The following is a 22,480-nucleotide window of genomic DNA, read 5'->3' as shown; positions in this document are numbered from 1 at the left end:
CCAAAAACTGAAAATAACACAAGTGTCCTTCAGCATGTGAGCTGATAAATGAGCTGTGGCATTTCCACTCTGATGACTCTTAAATCTTCACTCCTTCCAGTACAGTGCTATTTTCTCGCGTGCCTGGCACTTTACAATAAAGAGAAACCAAAAAAAGATAGGCTACTACCTCTACTGCCAATAACATGAAAGACACTTACTGGCACCTGTAGCCCTTGTGTTTTCTTCTTTTTCTTTGACAACCTCCTATCCTTGATTAGCATTTTTGTCCTGATCCATGCTGACTGCCTGATCTCTGAGGATCTTGAAAGATCTGTAAAGGAAAGCATTTGCATGAAAAAGTTTACGAAGATTGTACAGGGAGCCATTTGGTTTTACAGACAGCTGAGAATGGGGAGCATGAGAATGTAGTTAAAGATCATTGACCTTTTTTTTTTTATTTTATTTTTATTTATTTTTTTTTTTATTTTTTTTTTTTTAATTTTTTTTTTTTCAACGTTTTTTATTTATTTTTGGGACAGAGAGAGACAGAGCATGAACGGGGGAGGGGCAGAGAGAGAGAGGGAGACACAGGATCGGAAACAGGCTCCAGGCTCCAAGCCATCAGCCCAGAGCCTGACGCGGGGCTCGAACTCACGGACCGCGAGATCGTGACCTGGCTGAAGTCGGACGCTTAACCGACTGCGCCACCCAGGCGCCCCAAAGATCATTGACCTTTAAAACATAATAGCCATGCACAGAATTTAATAGTTTATTTTTTAACAAAAATAAAATCACTTCTTACTTTTAATCCTACAGATCTTCAGTTTCTCCTCCTTGTGGAATCTCAAACTATGACTCCGAGTGAAGGGCCTATCTCTGCGGAAAGGATTGATCCAAAAGGATGTGTTTGGCGGCAGCCATGGTCCCACTTCTGAGCAATCGCTACTCTGGGCCAAGCTTGATGAGTTATCAGACAGGGATCTGGCCCGGATCTGCTTCTGGCATTGGTCATTCTCCTCACCGCTACAAGTGGAGGCCAAGCAGGTTTGCCATTTTTTCTTGATGCTAAACACACCAGTTTCATCACCTTCTGAAAATGCCCAGTTCACATATCCACCTCCAACCGGCATGCTCTCGGCTTGAGAAGGGAGGGAGGTCACTTGCGTGGGTGCTGGTGTGCAAATCAAAGTGGGTGGAACTTGCTCCCCCTTGTCTTCTCTGGCTGGTGTGTGAGCAATTGACTCGTACTGTTCCTTGGGTTCAGCCACTGAGCCCTGAGCTGAGATACCTGGGGTCTGCCAAGTCAGATGAACAGGGACCTCATTCTGGGCGACCTGTTCAGTTGCCATCACATCTATACCTGCTTCCATAGATGGTCTGAACAGGGGCAAGTCAATTTCCTCAGAAAAAGGAACTTGCTTTAGATAAGAGGGGACCAGAAGAAACTGGCCATGCTTTGGGTGTGTTTGTGTGTAAAGGGACACTCCAGAAGCAACTACACTAGTTTCCGTGTCTTGCTTTTCCCGCCCATCTCTTACATTTGAAGCCTTTCCCTGAATGTCTGTAATCTCAAGAAGGGGTCCCCTCTGTACTCTCAGGGTATGCTGACCTCTGGCCAGGCTCCGCAGCAAAGAAGGAGGCATGCTATAATACTGATATTTCTTCTCCCCAGAGATCTCCATGCTGCCTAGAACCCCTGCACAGATGACATTGCTCCAGCTGTGGGGAAGTTTTCTGCAAGTAGAATGCTTTCTGTTGGCCAGGAGAGCCTCATCCTCTTGTAAGGTGTCAACAGCAGAAAGGACTTTTAGGGTATCCACCGTTAGGGCAGAGAGGTCCTGCAGGTGTCCCACTTGGCTGTCCAAGGACAGTAAGGAGTCCTTTATAAGAGACACTTTTTCATTCATTTCTTTCAGCTGGAAGTACATCTCTGTAACCCTGACGGTAAAGGGATGGAGAAAACCAATAAACGCATTAAGCTAAGAAGAACTTTCCTTGTTCTTCTCCCATCCGACTTCCAGCCTTAGGAGGCTCCTCAGCCTAAGCTGCTTCCCCAAGTTAGGTGAGTCTTCTGCCTTCTCATCCCAGGTGATCTCCCCCCCCCCCTATAATTCCCACTAGCTCCCCAATGAGGAAACACTACAAATCTGTATTTCTAGCCCTTATTTCTAACATTTCCAGAACCACATTTCCAGCTAGTTATCCCTCCAATTGTTCTATCCATCAGCCCTACTGTATTCATTAATATATTCATTAATTTGCATGACAAACATCTGAATATCTCCTACTGACAAGCCCTATGTTACTTCGGATACAGAAAAAAGATCTTGAGGAAGAAGCCAGAATGAGAGGAACAGAATAATCAAGTATGTAATTAGAAAAAAAAAAAAATTATAGATCTTAAACAACAACAACAACGAAAATCCAAGTCTAGAGTTCAAATAGGCTTCCCAAGCTGCAGGCAAAACCCATTCTAAGAGACCTACATTCAGAGAAAGCCTCAGCCAAATTTTTAAAATTATTTTGAAAACTTTAACCCAACATTATGATGTCTAGCCGTGGATTCATGTAAAAGCAGCACAAGACATTTTCAGCTGGAAGAGTCAAAAGTAAATTGCAAATCGAATCTAATTAAATGTATTAATTGACTTAGAGACAGAACGAATGAAGGAAATGTTGGTTAATATTATCTGTATATTTATAAATACCTCAAAATGGGGATGGGTTTTACTCTGTGCCCCCAGAAAGAGATATGTTGATGTCCTAATGTCCCAGTAACTTGTAGGTTGGGACTTCATTTGGAAACATGGTCTTTACAGAGATAATCAAGTTGAATTGAGGTCATTACCGTAGGCCCTAAGCCACTATGGCTGGTATCCGTATAAAAGGGAAATCTGGACACAGTGAGAAGATGATGTGAATATACACAGGGAGAAAGCCACCCTAGGACTTCAGTGATGCATCTACAAGCCCAGGAATACCAAGGATTGACAGTAAACACCAGAAGCCAGAAGAGGCAAGGAAGGATTCTCCACTAGAGGCATCAGAGCAAGCATGGCCCTACCCCTACCAACTTCTTGATTTTGGACTTGTAACCTCCAGAATGGTGAGACAACAAATTTCTGCTGTTATAAGACACCCAATTTTTGGTACTTCATTATGGCAGCTTAGGAAACTACTTCCATCTTTCTAAGCTTAACAATTAATACAATAAATTACAAAATGTATCAGATTTGGTTACAAAAAATAAACTCCTACACATAAAAATATAACACTTCAAAATAAATGGTAAGTTGGAGATTATTCTAACAAATATGATGAGGTGTTTGTATCCTTCGATAAATCAAAACTTTTATGAATTGTTATGGAGAAAAAATTAAGAAGAACCCAAAGGATGTGAACAGACAATTCACAAAAGACAAAATATAAAAGATAAGGAAATATGGTAAAATATTCACACTCATTAGGTATGCAGAGAAATGGAAATGAAAACAACGATGAGCTCATCTACACTGTAACAACATTTTTTTAGCCTCGCAAATGATTAAAATAACTCTATGGGGACAAGGATGCCACACTGGGCCGTTCAATTAGGCAATGTACATAAAGAGGCTATAATTTCACTATGCTAAAGGTGATAGAGATATTCTCTACATTATGAGATAGAATATCATGCAGCCGTTAAAATCATGTTTACATTGTTAATAGTAATTTCCTTTGGCTATTTCTGATGGTAGGCATGGGGATGGGATGTTGTTATGTTCTGTTGTACACTTTTAAATTTGATATAAACACTTTGTAAGTCAAGCAAAAGTAAATGTAAAATTATGTTTATACATAACGTTTTTACTTATTGAAGAAACGTTTTGGATGTGTAAGGAGGGAAGGGAGTAAAATACAAACTTGTATGATTTTATTTATTTATTTATTTACTTATTTACTTATTTATTTTAAGTTTCTTTGTTTTTGAGAGACAGAGTGCAAGTGGGGGAGGGGCAGAGAGAGAGGGAGACCCAGAATCGGAAGCAGGCTCCGGGCTCCGAGCTGTCAGCACAGAGCCCGATGTGAGGCTCCCTCGAACTGCAACATCATGACCTGAGCCGAAGTTGGTCACTTAACTGACTGAGCCACCCAGGTGCCCCCAAACTTGTATAATTTTAACTAAAAAAAAAAAAAAAAAAAGTACATATACACATACATACATATATGACAAAATGGAAAAAAGAACATTTTCAGAGTGGGCTCTGGCTTATGACATATTTTCTTTCTTTTCTTTCCCTGTTTTATTCTTTTATTTGGATAAGCGAATATTCTGAGCAAATCTCTATAATGAAAATCTTTGATAAACAGAAATAAAATAGTGGTGCCTGAGTGGCTCAGTTGGCTAAGTGTCTGACCCCTGATATTGGCTTAGGTCATGATCTCATGGTCATGAGATTGAGTCCCATGTCAGCCTCCATACTGGGCATGGAGCCTGCTTAAGATTCTCTCTCTCCCTCTGCCCTTCCCTGACTCACTCATAATCAATCTCTCTCTCTCTCTCGATCTCAATCAGTCAATAAAGTTAAAGAAAAAAAAAAACCATCAAGGGAGGGAATCTTATCCAATTTCATGGCTGACACGACCATGTGCATGAATTAAAAATGATCCCCAGGAGGGACACCTGGGTGGCTCAGCCAGTTAAGCATCTGACTCTTGATCTCAGCTCAGGTCATGATCTCATGATTCATGAGATCAATCCCTGCACCTGCTATCGGCACAGAGCCTGCCTGGGACTGACTCTCTTTCTCTCTCTCTCTCTCTCTCTCTCTCTCTCTCTCCCTGCATCTTTCTCTCTCTCCTTCTCAAAATAAATAAATAAACTTAAAAAACAAAAAATGATCCCCAGTCTTATGTGGGGACTGGAAGAAGCAGTGATTATACTATGGAGAATTTAGCATTCGGGTGCAACAAGCACTTGCCAAAATAGTGTGAGACTTTCCCTCTCTAGAATATACCTCAAGTCACATGGATCGAGACATCCTCCACTTCTTTCTGGGAGCTTAGCAGATAGGAATTAAACAATAAAGAGGGTGGTATTTTCTGTGTTTGTTACATGTGGGTGGACCCCTCTCTTTCTTACTTCTGCTATAGAATTCAACTTCTGTAACTCAATAGAGGCTTCATAAATGCTTCCTGACCCTCTGGAGCCTGCAAAACTAGAATTGGCAGGGATGATGACGGAAAGAGCACAAAATATATGTATATCCCTTTCCAAATATGCTTAATTAGAGCCTCTCCATCTAGCGCACTGTTTCATCTGATTCAAAAACAGTACAGTCTGAACAGCAGTAATGGAGGCTCATTAAGTTCCATTAGCAGCAGTCCCATCGAACGGATACAATAGAAGCCAGCAACCATTCACGGCGACAGGTAACACGCTACAATAGAGACCTGTTAGACAAATAACCTGGTCACCCTCACGTCGGGTCCTCTTGCTTTTATGGGCACTGTTTATTTCAAAGCATTATGTCCTGTGAAACATATTTTGATTATATTCCTCAGCCACCAACTGCATTAATTTAATCTAAACTTTCAGTCGTTCTTACATGTAACATAAATTCTTGTAAGTTTAGTTTCCCCTGTGCAAGGTTTTTTTTTTAATATAAAATTCATTGCCAAACTTTTTCCCATACAACACCCAGTGCTCATCCCAACAGGTGCCCTCCTCAGTGCCCATCACCCACCCTCCCCTGCCTCCCACCCCCCATCAACCCTCAGTTTCTTCTCAGTTTTTAAAAGTCTCTTATGGTTTGGCTCTCTCCCTCTCTAACTTTTTCTTTTTTTCCTTCCCCAAGGGAAGGCCGGTATGGTTATTGTTTAACTGTGGGTCTTTGAACAAGATGTTTTAATAAAATAAGGTTATAAGAAGTATAATTATAACCATCATGATAATCGTAATATTCACCGAGTGCTCACTATGTGCCAGGCACTTTAGACTCTACATAATTATTTTATTTAATCTGCATAACAACCCTATAATGTAGGCATTACTTTTATCCTTTTCATAAAAGAGGTGGAGCCGGTCAAATGGTTGGGGATAGAGGGAGGCTTCAAACCCAGACGGTCTGACTCCACATCCAGTGGCATTAACCCCTGCACTCCGGCACCTCTGGGCAACTCATTGGGGATCTAGACAAAGTTCTCACGGGGGCCTTTGAGGCCTAGGAAGGGTTAAACAAATTACACCAAAGTTTCCCACGCTGGGAGGTATTCACAAATGTTCCTCAGTAAGGTTTCACAGCACAATACTGACAGGACCTGCTTAAGTGGTAACTCTCCTGAGTCGCCACGTGGCTTGTTTTAAAATGCAGCCCTTCCAGGTAAGATGGTGGCATCGTAGGAAGGACCCTGTGCTTGCCTTGTCCCTCAAATGCAGCTAGCTAAATATCAAACCATTCTGAACACCCAGGAAATCTATCTGAGGAGCAAAAGAGGCCACATCATGGAAGGCAGGAGGTACAGAGACACGATTTGGGGGAGAGAAGAATTGCCAGCGCTGCAGAGGGAAGGGAGTTGCGGTCAGGGACAGGAGATAGAAAGAGAGAGAAAGAGACTAGGACACAGGGCATTGCACCAGAAAAACACGTCCCCGTAACCACTGACGGGGAAAGCAAGAGAGGCTGATTATCACAAGTTTTTACAAGGCAGCGGAACTCAGTCTGAAGTTTGAGAAGTCTGTGGCATGGCCAGGGTAGAGCCTGGCAGGCACAGAGGTGCTCCTGTGGAGGAGGGCAGAGGCCCGAAGCAGACAGTGGTTTCTGAGTATCCCCTGGGTCACCCTGGGAGAGAAAGTCCCCCTTCGTCGAGTGCATTTGGGAGAGGCAGCACTGCCTCTCCGGGAACGAAAGAGCCAGGAGGCACCACCGAGCCGCCCTGCTCATCGGCATACGAGCAGAGATGCCTGCCTGACCCGGATGCCGCCTTTTTGCTGCGCTTTACCACAGACCCCAAGCCCCTGCGTGTTCAAGGAACTGCCCTTCTGGGACAAACCGGCACCTGCCAGGGCGCAGCAAGACCCCCCCCCCCCCCCCCGTTATCAAGGTGGGTCCCTGCCGTGCCGGGTCTCTAACAGTTGGATTTCTGAAACCCAAGCAGCGAGCCTGAATTAAACACAGGAGCACTGTGCTGCCACATGGGCAGACGGGCTTGGACACAGACAGGGTGAAGGCAGGGATCTGACAGAAGCCTGGGATAAAAGAGGGGAGATGGTTAAGTCTTCTGGGAGGGATTCCTGAACAGCAGCAGCACGAACTCCCCTCTGGGGTGAAAGCAGGCTGATGCCGCTGTTCACTCCTCCCATCAGCGTGGACAGACTTCGGAGACCCAAAACCCACGGTGGAGGCTTGAGCCTTGCTTATGTGAAGCCCTGCCCCCTGCACTCTGCAGGTGCTTCCGAGCCAGGGCAAGTGTGCCCGAGAGGCAGAGCTGCAGCGGGCCCCTCCCCCAGAAGACCAGCACAAACCTCCCACATGCACCAAGTCTACTTGCCAGAAAGTGCTGCAAAGTTTCAGCAACAGGGGAAATAGGATCTAGCTTCTTTTAACAAGGAGACCAAAACACACCTAGTTAAAACCTGGAGCACAATGGACAAGGTGGTAATACTTCCTACTGCAGACAAGAAGAAACTCTGCAGAAGACTGACCTGAGGGAAAGAGCAGCCAAAACACAACAGCAGAGTGCACACAGCATACGCCACAAACACTTCCTAACGCCCCAGGCCCTGGGCAGTACATGACCTCTCCTTAATATAGCCATTATTTTCAGGAGCAGGAAACATAACAGGCTTTCCTAACACACAGAAGACAGAGGCCTAGACAAAAATGCCAAGATGGAGGAATTCATCCCAAAAGAAAGAACAAGAAGAGGTCATGGCCAGGGATCTAATCAAAACAGATGTAAGGAATATGCTTGAGCCAGAATTTAAAACAACAATCATAAGAATCCTAGCCAGCCTTGAGAAAAGCATGGAGAACACCAGGGAGTCCCTTACCACAGAGATAAGAGACCTAAACACTAGTCAGACTGACTGGATGTACTGACCCTAAGAATGGAAGAAGCAGAGGAACGAATACATGATAGAGAAGATACAATTATGGAAAATAATGAAGCTGAAAAGAAGAGGGAAAAAACAATACTGAATCACAAATGTAGATCTAGGGAACTCAGTGACTCCATTAAGCATAATCGCATTTGTATCATAGCAGTCCCAGAAAAAGAGAGGGAAAAAAAAATCAGGGAAGGAAACAGACATCCAAATCTAGGAGGCAAAAAGAACTCCCATCAAAATCAACAAAAGCAGGCCAACACCAAGATATTTCATAGGAAAATTTGTAAAATACAGAGATAAGGAAAGAATCCTGAGAGCAGCAAAGGAAAAGAAGTCCCTAACCTACAAGGGAAGACAAATCAGGCTTGCAGCAGATCTCACCACAGAAACTTGGTAGGAAAATTTGGGACTTAAGGGAAAATTAGGGACTTTAACACCCCACTTACAGCAATGGACAGATCATCTAGCAGAAAATCAGCTAGGAAACAATGGCTTTGAATGACACACTGGACCAGATGGACTTAACAGATATATTCAGAACATTTCATTCCAAGTGTCCATGGAACATTCTCCAGAATAGATCACATACTGACTCACAAATAAGGCTTCAACAAGTACAAAAAGACTGAAATCATACCTTGCATATTTTCAGACCACAATGCTATGAAACTTAACATGAACCACAAGAAAAAATTTGGAAAGACCAAAAATACATGGAAGTTAAAGAACATCCTACTAAAGAATGAATGGGTTAACCAGGAAAGTAAAGAAGAAAAAAAAAATACATGGAAGCAAACGAAAATGAAAACACAACACTCCAAATCCTTTGGGATGCAGCAAAAATGGTCATAAGAGGGAATTATATAGCAATACAGGTCCTCCTCAAGAATAAAGAAAAGTCTTAAATTTTAATACTCAACATAACCTTACACGTAAAGGAGCCAGAAAAGGAATAGCAAATAAAGTCTAAAACCACCAGAAGAAGGAAAATATAAATATTTGAGCAGAAATAAATTATATAGAAACATACAAACAAACAAAATAACCAGTAGAACAGATGGATAAAACTAGGAGCTGGTGGTTCTTTGAAGGAATTAATAAAATTGATAAACCCCTAGCAAGATTTATCACAAGAAAAGAGAAAGGACCCAAATAAACAAAATCACGAATGAAAGAGGAGAGATCACAACCAACACCACAGAAATACAAAGAGTTATAGGAGAATACTATGAACCAACAAATTGGGCAATCTAAATTCCTAGAAATATATAAACTATCAAAACTGAAACAGGAAAAAATAGAACATTTGAACAGACCCAAAACCAGCAAAGAAATTGAATCAACAATCAAAAATCTCCCAACAAACAAAAGTCCAAGGCCACATGGCTTCCCGGAGGAATTCTACCAAACATTTGAAGAAGATTTAATACCTATTCTTCTCAAATTGTTCCAAAAAATAGAAATAGAAGTAAAACTTCCAAAATCATTCTATGAGGCATTACGTTGATTCCAAAACCAGACAAAGTTCCCACTAAAAAAGGAGAATTACAGAACAAAGAGGTGAAGATTCTCAACAAGATACTAGCAAATTGAATCCAACAGTACATTAAAAGAATTATTCACCACAATTAAGTGGCATTTATTCCTGGACCACAAGGGTGGTTCAACATTCATAAGTCAGTCAACAGGATACACCACATTAATATTCTGTAAATAGATGCAGAAAAAGCATTTGACAAAATACAGCATCCATTCTTGATAAAAACCCTCAGCAAAGTAGGGATAGAGGCAACATACCTCCGCATCATAAAGGGCATATACAAAGACCCACAGCTAATAATATCCTCAGTGGGGAAAAACCGAGATCTTTTCCTCTATGGTCAGGAACAAGACAGGGATGTCCACTCTCACCATTGTTATTTAACACGGTAGTGGAAGTCCTAACTTCAGCAATCAGACAACAAAAAGAAATAAAAGGCACCTAAATTGGCAAGGAAGAAGTCAAACTCTCACTCTTCACAGATGGCATGATACTCTATGTAGACACCTGAAAAACTCCACCAAAAAAACCTGCTAGTACTGATACATGAATTCAGCAGACACACAGGATATGAAATCAACATACGGAAGTTTGTTGCATTTCTATACACCAATAATGAAGCAACAGAAAGAAAAATCAAGGAATGGATCCCATTTACAATTACACCAAAAATCATAAGATACCTAGGAAGAAACCTAACCACAGAGGTAAAAGATCTGTACTCTGAAAACCATACAATACTTATGAAAGAACCTGAAGAACACACAAACAACTGGAAAAATGTTCCATGCTCATAGATTGGAAGAACAAACATAGCTAAAACGTCTATACTACCCAAAGCAATCTACACATTGAATACAATTCCTATCAAACATCACTGGCATTTCTCACAGAGCTAAAGCATACAATCCTAAAATTTGTATGGAACCACAAAAGACCCTGAATACTCAAAGCAATCCTGAAAAAGAAAGCCAAGCTGGAGGCATCATAATTCCAGATTTCAAGCTACATTACAAAGCTGTAGTGATCAAGACAGGATGGCACTGGCACGACAACAGACACATAGATCAATGGAACAGAATAGAAAACCCAGAATGGACTCACAGCTACAAAGTCATCTAATCTTTGACAAAGCAGGAAAGACTATCCAATGGAAAAAAAAGAGAGTCTCTTCAACGAATGGCACCAGGAAGACTGGGGCAACAAGCAGAAGAATGAAATTGGACCACTTTCTTACACCACACACAAAAATGAATTCAAAATGGATGAAAGATGTAAATGTGAGACAGGAAACCATCAAAATCCTAGAGGAGAAAACAGACAGCAACCTCTTTGACATCAACCGTATCAACTTCTTATTAGACACATCTCCTGAGGTAATGGAAGCAAAAGCAAAAACAAACTGTTGGGACTTCAAGATAAAAGGCTTCTGCACAGAGAAGGAAACAATCAATAAAGTTAAAAGGCAACCTACAGAATGGAGAAGATATTTGCAAATGATATATCTGACAAAGGGTTAATATCCAAAAATCTACAAAGAACGTATCAAACTTAACACCCAAAAAACAAATAATCCAATTAAGAAATGGCCAGAAGACATGAATAGACATTTTTCTAAAGAAGACATCCAGATGGCTAACAGACACATGAAAAGATGCTCAACATCACTCATCATCAGGGAAATACAAGTCAAAACTACAATGAGCTACCACCTCACACCTGCCAGAATTGCTAAAGTTAACAACACAGGAAATAACAGACGTTGGCAAGGATGTGGAGAAAATGGAACCCTCTCACACTGTTGGTGGGAATGCAAACTGGTGCAGCCACTCTGAAAAATAGTATGAATGTTCCTCAAAAAGTTAAAAATAGAACTACCCTATGACCCAGCAATTGCACTACTAGGTATTCACCCTAAGGATACAAAAATACTGATTTGAAGGGGCTGTGCCCCGATGTTTACAGCAGCATTATCAACAATAGCCAAACTATGGAAGGAGCCCAAATGTGCATCAAACGATGATAGATAATGAAGACGTGGAATATATATACAATGAAATATTACTCAGCCATCAAAAAGAATGAAATTTTGCCATTTGCCATGATGTGGATGGCAAATAAATCAGAGAAAGATAAATACCATACGATTTCACTCATATGTGAAATTTAAGAATCAAAGCAAATGAACATAGAAAAAAAGGAAGGCATACCATAAGAGACTTTTAACTGTAGAGAACTACTGAGGGTTACTGGAAGGGGGGTGGGCAGGGGATGGGCTAAATGGGTGACAGGCATTAAAGAAGGGCACTTGTGATGAGCACTGGGTATTATACGTAAGTGATGAATCACTGATTTCTACTCCTGAAACCAATATTACCTTATATGTTAACTTTAAACAAAATCTAAACAAAAACTTAAAAAAAAAAACAAAATAAAATGTAGTATTTCCCAAATATAACATGCTTAATATGGAAAAATACCCAATTAACTAGTACCCCATAGAACAGAGAGACGGAAGTGCTGGTTTATAGCACTAGGGTCAAAAATAACCAGTTTTCCAGTAAAGGAAGACATAAAACAGCCCTTAATACTTCTCTTTTTCTAGTATCACAACTCACTGAATTCTGTAAGTAGATAGATAGGTGATCTCTTCTTTACGGGTAAGGGCCCATGCAAATCCCCTCCTAATCTCATTTCCCTCCCTCTTCAAACTATTGGCTCAGCTATCTCGGGAAAGTATTCTTCCCTCCCTCCCATACCTCTGTGGCAAGCTCCCCAGGGGCTACTGCAACAAGGCCAGCCGTGTAAACAAGGGCTGTTGAGGCAGCTCTGTCAACAGGGAAAATCGGTGGATGATGTTCTGAAAACCCGGGCCTCCATAATCGAATTCTAGAGCCCATGGAAGCCTCTGGAATAGTTTTCAGAAGCCACATACCCATCTAGCTTCTAATCCTTCTCTACGCAAATCTCAAGGGAAACAACCAAGAAGCATATAATGGTACATGATGACGAATGGTGTTAGGCTTACTTCCACCACCACCACCACCACCACCACCATCATTGAATTACTTGTTCATAAGTGTCCGCTTCTCAGGTTTTCATGCCATATTCATTTGGCTCACAACACTACCATTTCCTAGTTGTCCCTATTCTCCTCTGATAGATTCTGGCTCGTTTTCTCCATGAGCTCCTATTCCTTGGTCCATTATACAGCTGTCAGGGCCCCCCTCATGGAACCACCCTCACCCCCCTGAGTTTCCTTACTCTTCTTGCTTCCTGGGCATACTCACTTCCTAGGTCATGGTTTTATTTTCTCACAAGGGGCAGGTGACTCCCAAATCTCCCTGTCCAGTTCAATCTTTACCCCAGGACTTCCTACCCTCACATCTAAAACCTCCCAGAAATCTCTGGCTAAATGTGCCATAAGAATCCACAAAACTAAAACTTGACAAAGCTAAAGCTAAAACTCAACAAAGCTAAAACTCATCACTTGCCCCCCTCCCCGTGTCTTTTGCACATTTTTTTTTTCAATCATGGTGGTGCCACCTTTCACCTAATTACCCCCGCTACAGATCTGAGAGTCATCCTCGACTCCACCCTCTCCCTCGGCTGCATGTCCAATCCCTAACTCCCCTCATCAACTGCCCTTTCTAAACGTGTCTTCGTTCATCCCTTCTGCTACAGTCTGAATGTTTGTGTGTCCCTGAGATTCAGGTTGACATTCTAACCCCCCAAAGTGATGATATTAGTAGGTAGGGCCTTTGGGAGGTGATTAGGTCAGGAAGGTGGAACCCTCATGAATGGAATTCGTGGCTTTATAAAAGAGAACCCACAGAGCTCCCTCACCCCCGCCACCATGTGAGGTTACAACATGGAGTCTACAACCCAGAAGGGGACTGTCACCCACACCGTGCTGGCACGCCGATCTTGGACAGCCTCCAGAACTGTAAGCAGTAACTTTCTGCTGCTTACAAGCCACCCAGCCTATAGTACTTCACTCTACAGTCTGAACAGACTAAGACACCTCCTTTCAACCCCATCATGGCTACTTTGGCTAGCCCTTGGGACTCATCCTCCTGCTGCATCAGTCTCTCAAATGGCCTCCATATTTCCAATTCTGACACCTTAAATCCACACTGTAACTGAGGGAATCTGCCTAGAAAGTAAATCTGCCCATATCTGACCACCTAAAAATCCTTCCTTAGTTTATAGTATAAAGTAAGGGACTCTCCATGACCTTGTCCTCATTCATAGCCTAGGGCAGTGAGGTCATCTTATCTATTTATTCCCCTTTGAAGGTTTAAAAGAAAAGATGTATTTATTTTTTTTATATGAAATTTATTGTCAGATTGGTTTCCATACAACACCCAGTGCTCATCCCAACAGGTGCCCTCCTCAATGCCCATCACCCACTTTTCCCTCCCACCTACGCCCCCATCGACCCTCAGTTTGTTCTCAGTTTTTAAGAGTCTCTTATGGTTTGGCTCCCTCCCTCTCTAACTTTTTTGTTCTTCCCCTCCCCCATGGTCTTCTGTTAAGATGTATTTTTTTTAATTTTTTTTTTTTTTACATTTATTTATTTTTGAGAAACAGAGTAAGACAAAGCATGAGCAGGGCAAAGGCAGAGAGAGAAGGAGACACAGAATCTGAAGCAGGCTCCAGGCTCTGAGCAAGAGGTCAGCACAGAGCCCGACGCGGGGCTCAAACCCACAAACTGTGAGATCATGACCTGAGCCGAAGTCGGAGGCTCAACCGACTGAGCCACCCAGGTGCCCCTGTTAAGATGTATTTAAAAAGAAATCACACTCATAGCTTTTTAGAGCCTTTCTAAAAATGTTTATTTATTTTTGAGACGGAGAGAGACAGAGTGTGAGCAGGGCAGGGGCAGAGAGAGAGGGAGACACAGAATCTGAAGCAGGCTCCAAGGCCCGAGCTGTCAGCATCGATGCCGACACGGGGCTTGAACCCACAAACTGTGAGATCATGACCTGAGCTGAAGTCAGATGCTTGACCAAACTGAGCCATCTGAGCACCCCAGAGCCTAGTTTTACTTGCATCATATCCTTACTATTGACCAGCACTCTGCCACACAGTCCATCTGTGTTACCTCATGTAATCCTCAACACCTCTAAGGGGTATATCTATTTTTGTGTACATCTTGCAAATAAGAAAACAAAGACCCAGAGTAAATTGGCCCAATTTACATACAGCTAGCAAATGGCAGACGCAGGCCTTCATCCTGGCTCTATAAACTCCTATCTGGGTATGTGTCTTCTGGAAGATTGAGAGCCAGGCTGGCCCATGGAACTCAGTGAGCATATCAATAACGAGGCAGAATGTGAAGAAGAGGAACAAGGTAAGAGAAGGTCATCAAGCTCCGGCCTAAAGATATTATTTAAGGAAAATAAAATTTTGTGGGCTCAAAACCCAATTCTATTTGATATTTTGTTCTCAATATAAAATTTGGTCTGAAATTCAATCAGCCACCTAAGTACATATCTACATAATATGGTATCAACTGACAAGTGCAGAAAAAGGCACCTGGGTGGCTCAGTTGATTGAGCATCTGACTTCAGCTCAGGTCATGATCTCATGGTTTGTAAGTTCTAGCCCCACGCTGGGCTCTGTGCTGACAGCTCGGGGCCTAGAGCCTGCTTCATATTCTATGTCTCCCTCTCTCTGCACCTCCCCAGCTCACTCTCTGTCTCTATCTCTCAAAAAATTAATAAACATTAAAAAAAAGTGCAGAAATACCCATAGTGAACCATTTACAGAGTTCTTTGTGTAATTCAATTAAGGATTCACTTTCTATCCATTTGGATATCAGAAAAAAATATATGCATTATTAGGTATAACATTTTATTTTGGGGCATCTGGGTGGCTCAGTTGGTTGAGCGTCTGACTTCAGTTCAGGTCATGATCTCTCGGTTCGTGAGTCTGAGCCCCGCATCGGGCTCTGTGCTGACTGCTAACAGCCTGAAGCTTGCTTCGGATTCTGTGTCCCCCTCTCTCTGCCCCTTCACCGCTCATGTTCTGTCTCTCTCTGTCTCTCAATAAACATTAAAAAAATATTTTTCAAACATTTTATTTTTTAGCTGTTTATTTATTTTTTGAGAGAGGGAGAGAGAGAATGAGCAGGGAGGGGCAGACAGAGAGGGAGAGAGAATCCCAAGCAGGCTTCATGCTGTCAGCGCAAAGCTCAACACGGGGCTTAAACCCACAAACCGTGAGATCGTGACCTGGACCAAAATCAAAAGTCAGATGCTTAACTGACTGAGTCACCCAGGTGCCCCAGGTATAACATTTTATAGCCAGGTCCGTGTGTATTTGAAAATGAAGGAACGCCTTTAACTTCTGTCAATTTGCTTTGGCTACAAAAACAATTCTGTGTTGTTGTTTTTTTAAAAAAATGCATATAACAATGCAGTCTTCCATATTTTAACACAATGCCATGTATGCACAATTATCAGTACAGCCATGATGGCTTTGATCCCACAGTTTCTGAGTATGTTCACTTTCTCCAATACATTTTCTCTTTCCTCAAATCTCTCAGTGGCCTCCCTGCACGGACCCCCCAAATCACACATACCCACAGGCACCATCAGATGGTCCCCTGGCCTCGACAGCTGTGTGCCCGCATCCTCCTGAACACTGGCCGTACTCTCTCCGGGCGCCCTGTTTGAGGGAGATGCCCAGCTTCTACAGTAAACCGTTCCTCGGGGACTGCACTTCAGCAAATCACCTCCTCCCTCCTGTTTCTGCAGCTTCTCCCTTGCTGGTGAATCATTTCCAGGACCACACGCGTTTATTTTGTTATCTCCATACGAAAGCAAAACAAGAGAACCTCACCTGTCCTCATCTCCCCAGTGCAACCAGGACGCAGCCCTCGACCTTCTCCAGTCCTACCTGCTGCTCATGGACGCACCTTGCTGCCTCAGGCACCTGCATTTGCTGTTCCTTCGATCGGGTGTGCCATCCCCCTGGGTGTCTCTGCCTGGCCCTCCCCTCTCAGGTCCCCCCTCTGCGACTCTGCAGTGACCTCCCTGCCCCAGACTACCCCAAGGAGTCCAACCCAACCCCCAACTCTGGCAGACCCCTCCCCAACGTCATTTTCTATTCCCTTATGCAACTTTATTTTTCTTCTTCTCTATTTAACTGTCTGACATTGAATTACATATTTGTATTTGTTTCTTATGTGTTCTTCACCCCCGCCCTCTTACTGGTCTGCCTGCACACACCAGAACACAAGTCCTACAAAGGCAGGGACTCTTGTCTCTTCTTCATCATTCATCACTGGTGAATGGAAGAGCGTCTGGAACACACATAGTAGGTCCTCAAGGAATACACATCAATTCCATAAATATTACACACTGACAAAAAAAATGTTTAGAGAATCTAAACTTCTGGGTTTTAAAAATACATCTTTCTACTTCTTTGGACATTTTAGTAGAATCAGGTTTGGGGGGCTGGAAAAAACATGTATCTCTTACCTTTCTGAGGTGACTCGGATTCGTTCCTCACAGCTGTAATTCAGTCTTTCCATCTTCTCGTGGAAGTATATTTCCACACACTGTTCTTCAAAGTCGTGAAGTCTCTTCAGATCCTCCTCACTCAGGTAGAGTTCTGTGTAAATAAGTATGGCACATTAAAAAAAAAAAATCGTAATTTGCCTTTAACAGGAAGCTGATACTGAGTAGGTGGGGCTTTTCTTCCACTTGTGTTGAAAACTCGATGAACTGGAGCTCGCGTGATAAAACTTTGCTGCTTTATCACACCAAATTCTTAATATTAATGGAGAGGCAGTGTGTAGAAACAAATAGAAACACCAGATTGGATCTTGCCTATTTGTTGTATAAACAGGCATGGGAATTTGAACAGGACTCATGTGGAACAGACACTCTGTTCAATACGCTCCTAGGTTAGAATGTCTCTACCCATTTACAAAAATCTGCTACATTTATATGCATATGGGTAAAGAATCTGGTTGTCTCCCCCTCCTCTGCCAACTGTTTTGTCTATCAAAATGACAATAAGTAACCTGTAGGTTAAAATCAAGGTTAGATGAAGTCCAAGACTGTTAAATTAATCCAGCAAGTGTAAGAAAGTTTCATGTTGTTACACTGAGTTTGTACAACATGGTTTGAACTGCATAAGTTCACTTACACGTGGGTTTTTTTCCTCAGTAAAGAGTAAATACTATTTTTTGGTAAATACTGTAAATGTTTCTCTCCCGTAAGATTTTCTTAATAACCTTTTCCTTTCTCCAGCTTGCTTTATTATAAGTCTCAGTATATAGCACATATAATATCCACGGTATGTGTTAATTAACTATGTTATAAGGCTTCTGGTCAACAATAGGCTATCAGTAAAGTTTGGGAGGATTCAAAAGTTATATACTGATTTTTGACCATGCAGGGGGCTGACATCCCAACCCCAATGTTGTTCACGGGTAAATGGGACTAAGTTACTCTACTAGAAACAGAAACATTATTGCCAGTCAGTGGCTGAGGCTGTCCACCTTCCTTGACATAATTATAATTAACTCACAAAAAGACACATCACTTCATGATATTATGAAACAATTCTGTGTCAGACTTTGATGATCACTTTCCATCTACCACCTTGGCTCTCACTCTGATCTAACAGAAAAATACATTAGCTCTTGAGCAGGTTTCTAATACTTGGAAAATATATAAATGGTTTTGCAAAAAGGGTAAAAATTGGTGCATTCTCTTCCTTCAGTGGTATCACTTAACTTAGGGGAAAAAATAGAGTTCCCTCAAACTTATTAGAAATGCAAACATTCCATTATTTTCCAATAAAATAGGCAAAAATATTGATTTTATGGCATGAAAGAATCTCTCAGAACTAAAAAAAAAACAATACAGTATCCTCACTCACAAACTCTAAATGCCTGTCTGCATCAAAGAATCTCTTAAGAATGAGGAACTTTACAGTTGTTATGATTTAATCTTTCTGTGGATTCCTAAGAGCAAACAACCCAAGGACCAATCCCAGTGACAGGTGCAGCCTGCATGTGTGGAGCGTTCTTGTGACTCTCCGCCAGGTGGCACTGCAGCCCCAAATGCAAACGATCTTCAAAACAGGATGGGAAGAAGTTTCAGAAAAATTCAAGAATTTTCCGGAAGTCAGAATGAACACACCTCCATGCTTCGGCAAATTTACTTTCGTTATATACCGGAATCACCCTATAAGCCCAGATGAAGGCAAGCCCCAAATGTGGCCGAACCCCAGCCAATTCCAGGATCTCTCAGGTGGTCCACATTCTACTGTTCACTTGCAGCAGGTTCACGGACAGGCCTGGGACGGCTCTCTGTTAGAAGCCTAAAATTTAGAGTATCATTATAAACCTTTAAATTAACTTCATTTGTGCTTTGGCTTCCTTATAAAGGCTGAATCTCTTGGGGGGCAGTGGATGGAAAAGAAAAATAAATCTCCGAAGTGACTCAAGAGGAGAAAAATACTTCACTGAGCCAATTACCAGGAAGAAGAAAAGCATATCATCCTATCAACCTTGTAATGACACCTGTCCCCCTAAAAGCCCATAGAAATGTATAAATAGTGCGCAATCCATTATCCGAAACTCCTGGAACCAAGTGTGTTTTAGAATTCAGAATTTTCCTTTTCTCAATTTAGAAAGGTAATACAGTACATATACCATAAGTGCAGTAAAATACCTAACTGAGGCTAGGGCAGTACCCGAAAATCCAACACATTATTTCTGCAGCAAAATCAATGAATATTCACACTACAAGGGATAAAGACAATAAATGGCTTCACATTAGTTCCATCAGCCTCTTTTATCCCAATGAGTCTCTAACGTAAGAAGGGGGAAAAAAAGCTTTCCATTTTCAGGCGTATTTTGGATTTAGGGATTGATATAAAGGATTGTGGATTTATGCCACCCGTTTCCTTTATATTCAGGGACTATCTAAAAATGGGCATGGCACCAATTGTGAAATTGCTTGGAAGGAACTACCAAAAGATCTGCAAAACCGCAAAAGAAATGTTCTATTATCACAGTTAGTGTGACAGTCATATCGTTCAGGTTAAGATGCGCATCAGCAAAATTAACTAGGAGATTCTCAAAATATGTAGACTTAAGCACTGCAAAATAAATGAATACATAAATACATGAGAAAAGTAAAGAAAAATATAAAAATGAGAATCCACATTTCCGCATCCTGAATTGTTCTTGAAAAATGAAACATTCATACAGAATCACCTCCATTCTCAGTAGATTAGAGAACCAGAGAATCAGGACTCTGGTTAACAAGTGAAGCTGTCTTATCTCTTCCCCCCTTACTCCACAAGACCTTTTGTAATCCCTTTCTATGTCAATCCTGTCTTCCACAACAGGGAAATGAGTCTGGGTCACTGTGACTACTCCCTAGGAGTTATTCTAATGCCTTTCCAAGTAAGCAGAGAAAACAAGGTTTTCTAGGCGACAGAAAGCCTTTGCACACTTACGGGGAAATTTTGTCCCTACCCATTTCTTTCTTTCGAAGTATCGGTTAATCTTGGCAAACGTACTACAACCACAGGATGGAATCAATGTATTTACTCAGATGCAGGTCCTCTATTTACTTAGACCCAAGTCCTTAGCAGACACTCGATCATCAGTGAAGTCCGAGAGCCTTGCATCCTGTGCCCGGAATTTAACTGACAATGTTCCAGCGTGTCTTCACGTTGGATCTCCACTCTTACTCTCATCCCAGTGCCCCACCGATGAAAACTTACTTAATCCAACATCACCCTCGTCTTGGTCGTTTGGAGCTCGATGATGGCAAAGACGGCGAAGGAGGAGTCCCACATGGCTCAGCAGGATGAAAGGTGGTGGCAGCCAAGGCTTCTTGTGATAAGTCATGATGTAGCGATAGCGGTTGTACTTCCATAGTTTATTGGAAATGGATTTCATATCCACGTAAACGTTACTGCAAGTTGTAGTTAAGACAGGGATAACTTGTTAATATGGCATCCTGAAACATCACAGATCCTTTCTCTACTTCCCAACTTTTTGATTGGTTCACCTGACCTTCCCAGCCTTAGCCAATAAAAATCATATCCATTGCCTTTGTGATTCTTCTCCTACCCAAAAAGATACATTAATCACCTTCTACAGTAAAATATGCTAATCAGAATAAACAAAAAATAGGAATGACAATCAGAGAGAAAATGCTAATGTTTTAAATGCAATGAACAGAAACTGAAACTTTACACTCTTCTTGGTACACCATCTCTTCTCACATAAGAAGTTCTTTTCAGTCCATAATTCACCATTCACAGTAACTACTGTTAATGTTTCTCTCTATTATCAGCCTTATGAAGAGATTCTCCTCATGTCAAACATGAGAACTGATAGAATAATCCTAGTTAAAACACACCCAAAGGAAAGAACGGTAATGAAGAAGCGACAGGGAAGAAAAATGAATTCACCCTAAAATAATCAATAAGGGCACCTTCTATGTAGAAACTAAACAAAATTACTTAGATTAACTTTACAATGAAGATAATCCCTTATCAATAGGCTACCTTAGATGATCCCTTTAATTACATTAATTTTAATATGTAGATACTAGGGTAAATACTGATATTATGGAACTGTCCATGAAGTTGTGGTAGGTGGTACACTTACTCCAAAACACCATATCATCCCTAATTACTTAACTTTCAGTCTATAACACGACAGGTACGGGGAGAGGACACAATGAAATGTCTACCTTAACATTCCGCTCAGGCTGATATAAAGTTTGGCTTTTATAGAGAAAGATGGCAAAGTGGCACTTGAGTAGGACAGGAGAAATTAGCCAAAAAAAAGACAGGCAGCCCTAAATGTGAGCGATCATAAAAAGAAGGAACCAGAACTATCCTGGAGAAAGCCAGCTCAGAATAAGAGGGAGGGGGAAGTTTCACAGAGTCCATAAAGTAGATGATGGAAAGATAGAAAACTGGGTTTGGCAGAAGAGACTCATAAATATGGAGAACAAACTGAGGGTTGCTGGAGGGGCTGTGGGAGGGGGGATGGGCTAAATGGGTAAGGGGCATTAAGGAATCTACTCCTGAAATCATTGTTTCACTATATGCTAACTAAATTGGATGTAAATTTTTAAAAATAAAAAATAAAATTAAAAAAAAAAAAGAAAGAAAGAAAACTGGGTTTGCTTTGGTTTTGTGAGAAGGGGGTGGGTACAGAGAGAATCCTAAGCAGGCTCTGTTCTATCGGTGCGGAACCCGATGTGGGGCTCAATCTCACGACCATGAGATCATGGCCTGAACTGAAATCAAGAGTCGGACACTTAACTAATTGAGCCACCCAGGTGCCCCAAAAGATAGAAAACTGGGTTTTAACATAGTTCTCAAAGTGTGGTCTGAACCACAGCATTCGCATCACCTGAGGACATGTCAAAAATGTAAATTCATGGGCCCTAGCCCAGAACTACTGAATCAGAAACTCTAGCAGAGACGTAACATCAATCTGTGTGTCAGCAAGCCCTCCAGGTGATTCTCCTGCACCATCAGGTTTGAGAACCACCAGGATTAAATGCCAGTCACTCCCAGTGTAACTACAGCCTGTCCACCAGCAGGTGGGAACCTTCACAGTGTATTTCAGGGTGGTGGGGGGGGAGGGGTTGTTTGTCTGTTTTTGTTTTTTTGTTTTTTGTTTTTGTTTTAGTTTTTTGTAATTCTTGCTATGAAGAATTTAGAATGGGCACCTGGACAAGTAGTCATATCTGGGGTTTCTCAGCTCATTGGTCCTCAGGCTGTCCATCTCTAGAGAGAGACAACTGTCTATGTGAGGATTTCTCAACCTCTCTTTTGACACCTGCCATTTTTGAGAAGCAAAAATC

General features: G+C 41.8%; 1 protein-coding gene across 1 annotated transcript in view; it reads right to left on the bottom strand.

Annotated features, from left to right (window-relative positions):
- Nucleotides 1-22,480, bottom strand: part of LOC125916978 (transient receptor potential cation channel subfamily M member 6-like) — a 68,804-nt gene that overhangs the window by 10,150 nt on the left and 36,174 nt on the right. Inside the window, exons 15-18 of the mRNA XM_049623240.1 lie at nucleotides 20,373-20,566; nucleotides 17,102-17,234; nucleotides 785-1,920; nucleotides 201-313 (exon numbers count right to left, since the gene is read on the bottom strand). Of these exons, the coding sequence (XP_049479197.1) occupies nucleotides 201-313; nucleotides 785-1,920; nucleotides 17,102-17,234; nucleotides 20,373-20,566 (1,576 nt within the window). The remainder of the gene's footprint in view (nucleotides 1-200; nucleotides 314-784; nucleotides 1,921-17,101; nucleotides 17,235-20,372; nucleotides 20,567-22,480) is intronic.

This window comes from Panthera uncia, unplaced genomic scaffold (assembly GCF_023721935.1).
Source record: "Panthera uncia isolate 11264 unplaced genomic scaffold, Puncia_PCG_1.0 HiC_scaffold_1371, whole genome shotgun sequence".
Classification (NCBI taxonomy): domain Eukaryota; kingdom Metazoa; phylum Chordata; class Mammalia; order Carnivora; family Felidae; genus Panthera; species Panthera uncia.
This window is presented reverse-complemented; position numbering and strand designations above follow the sequence as displayed.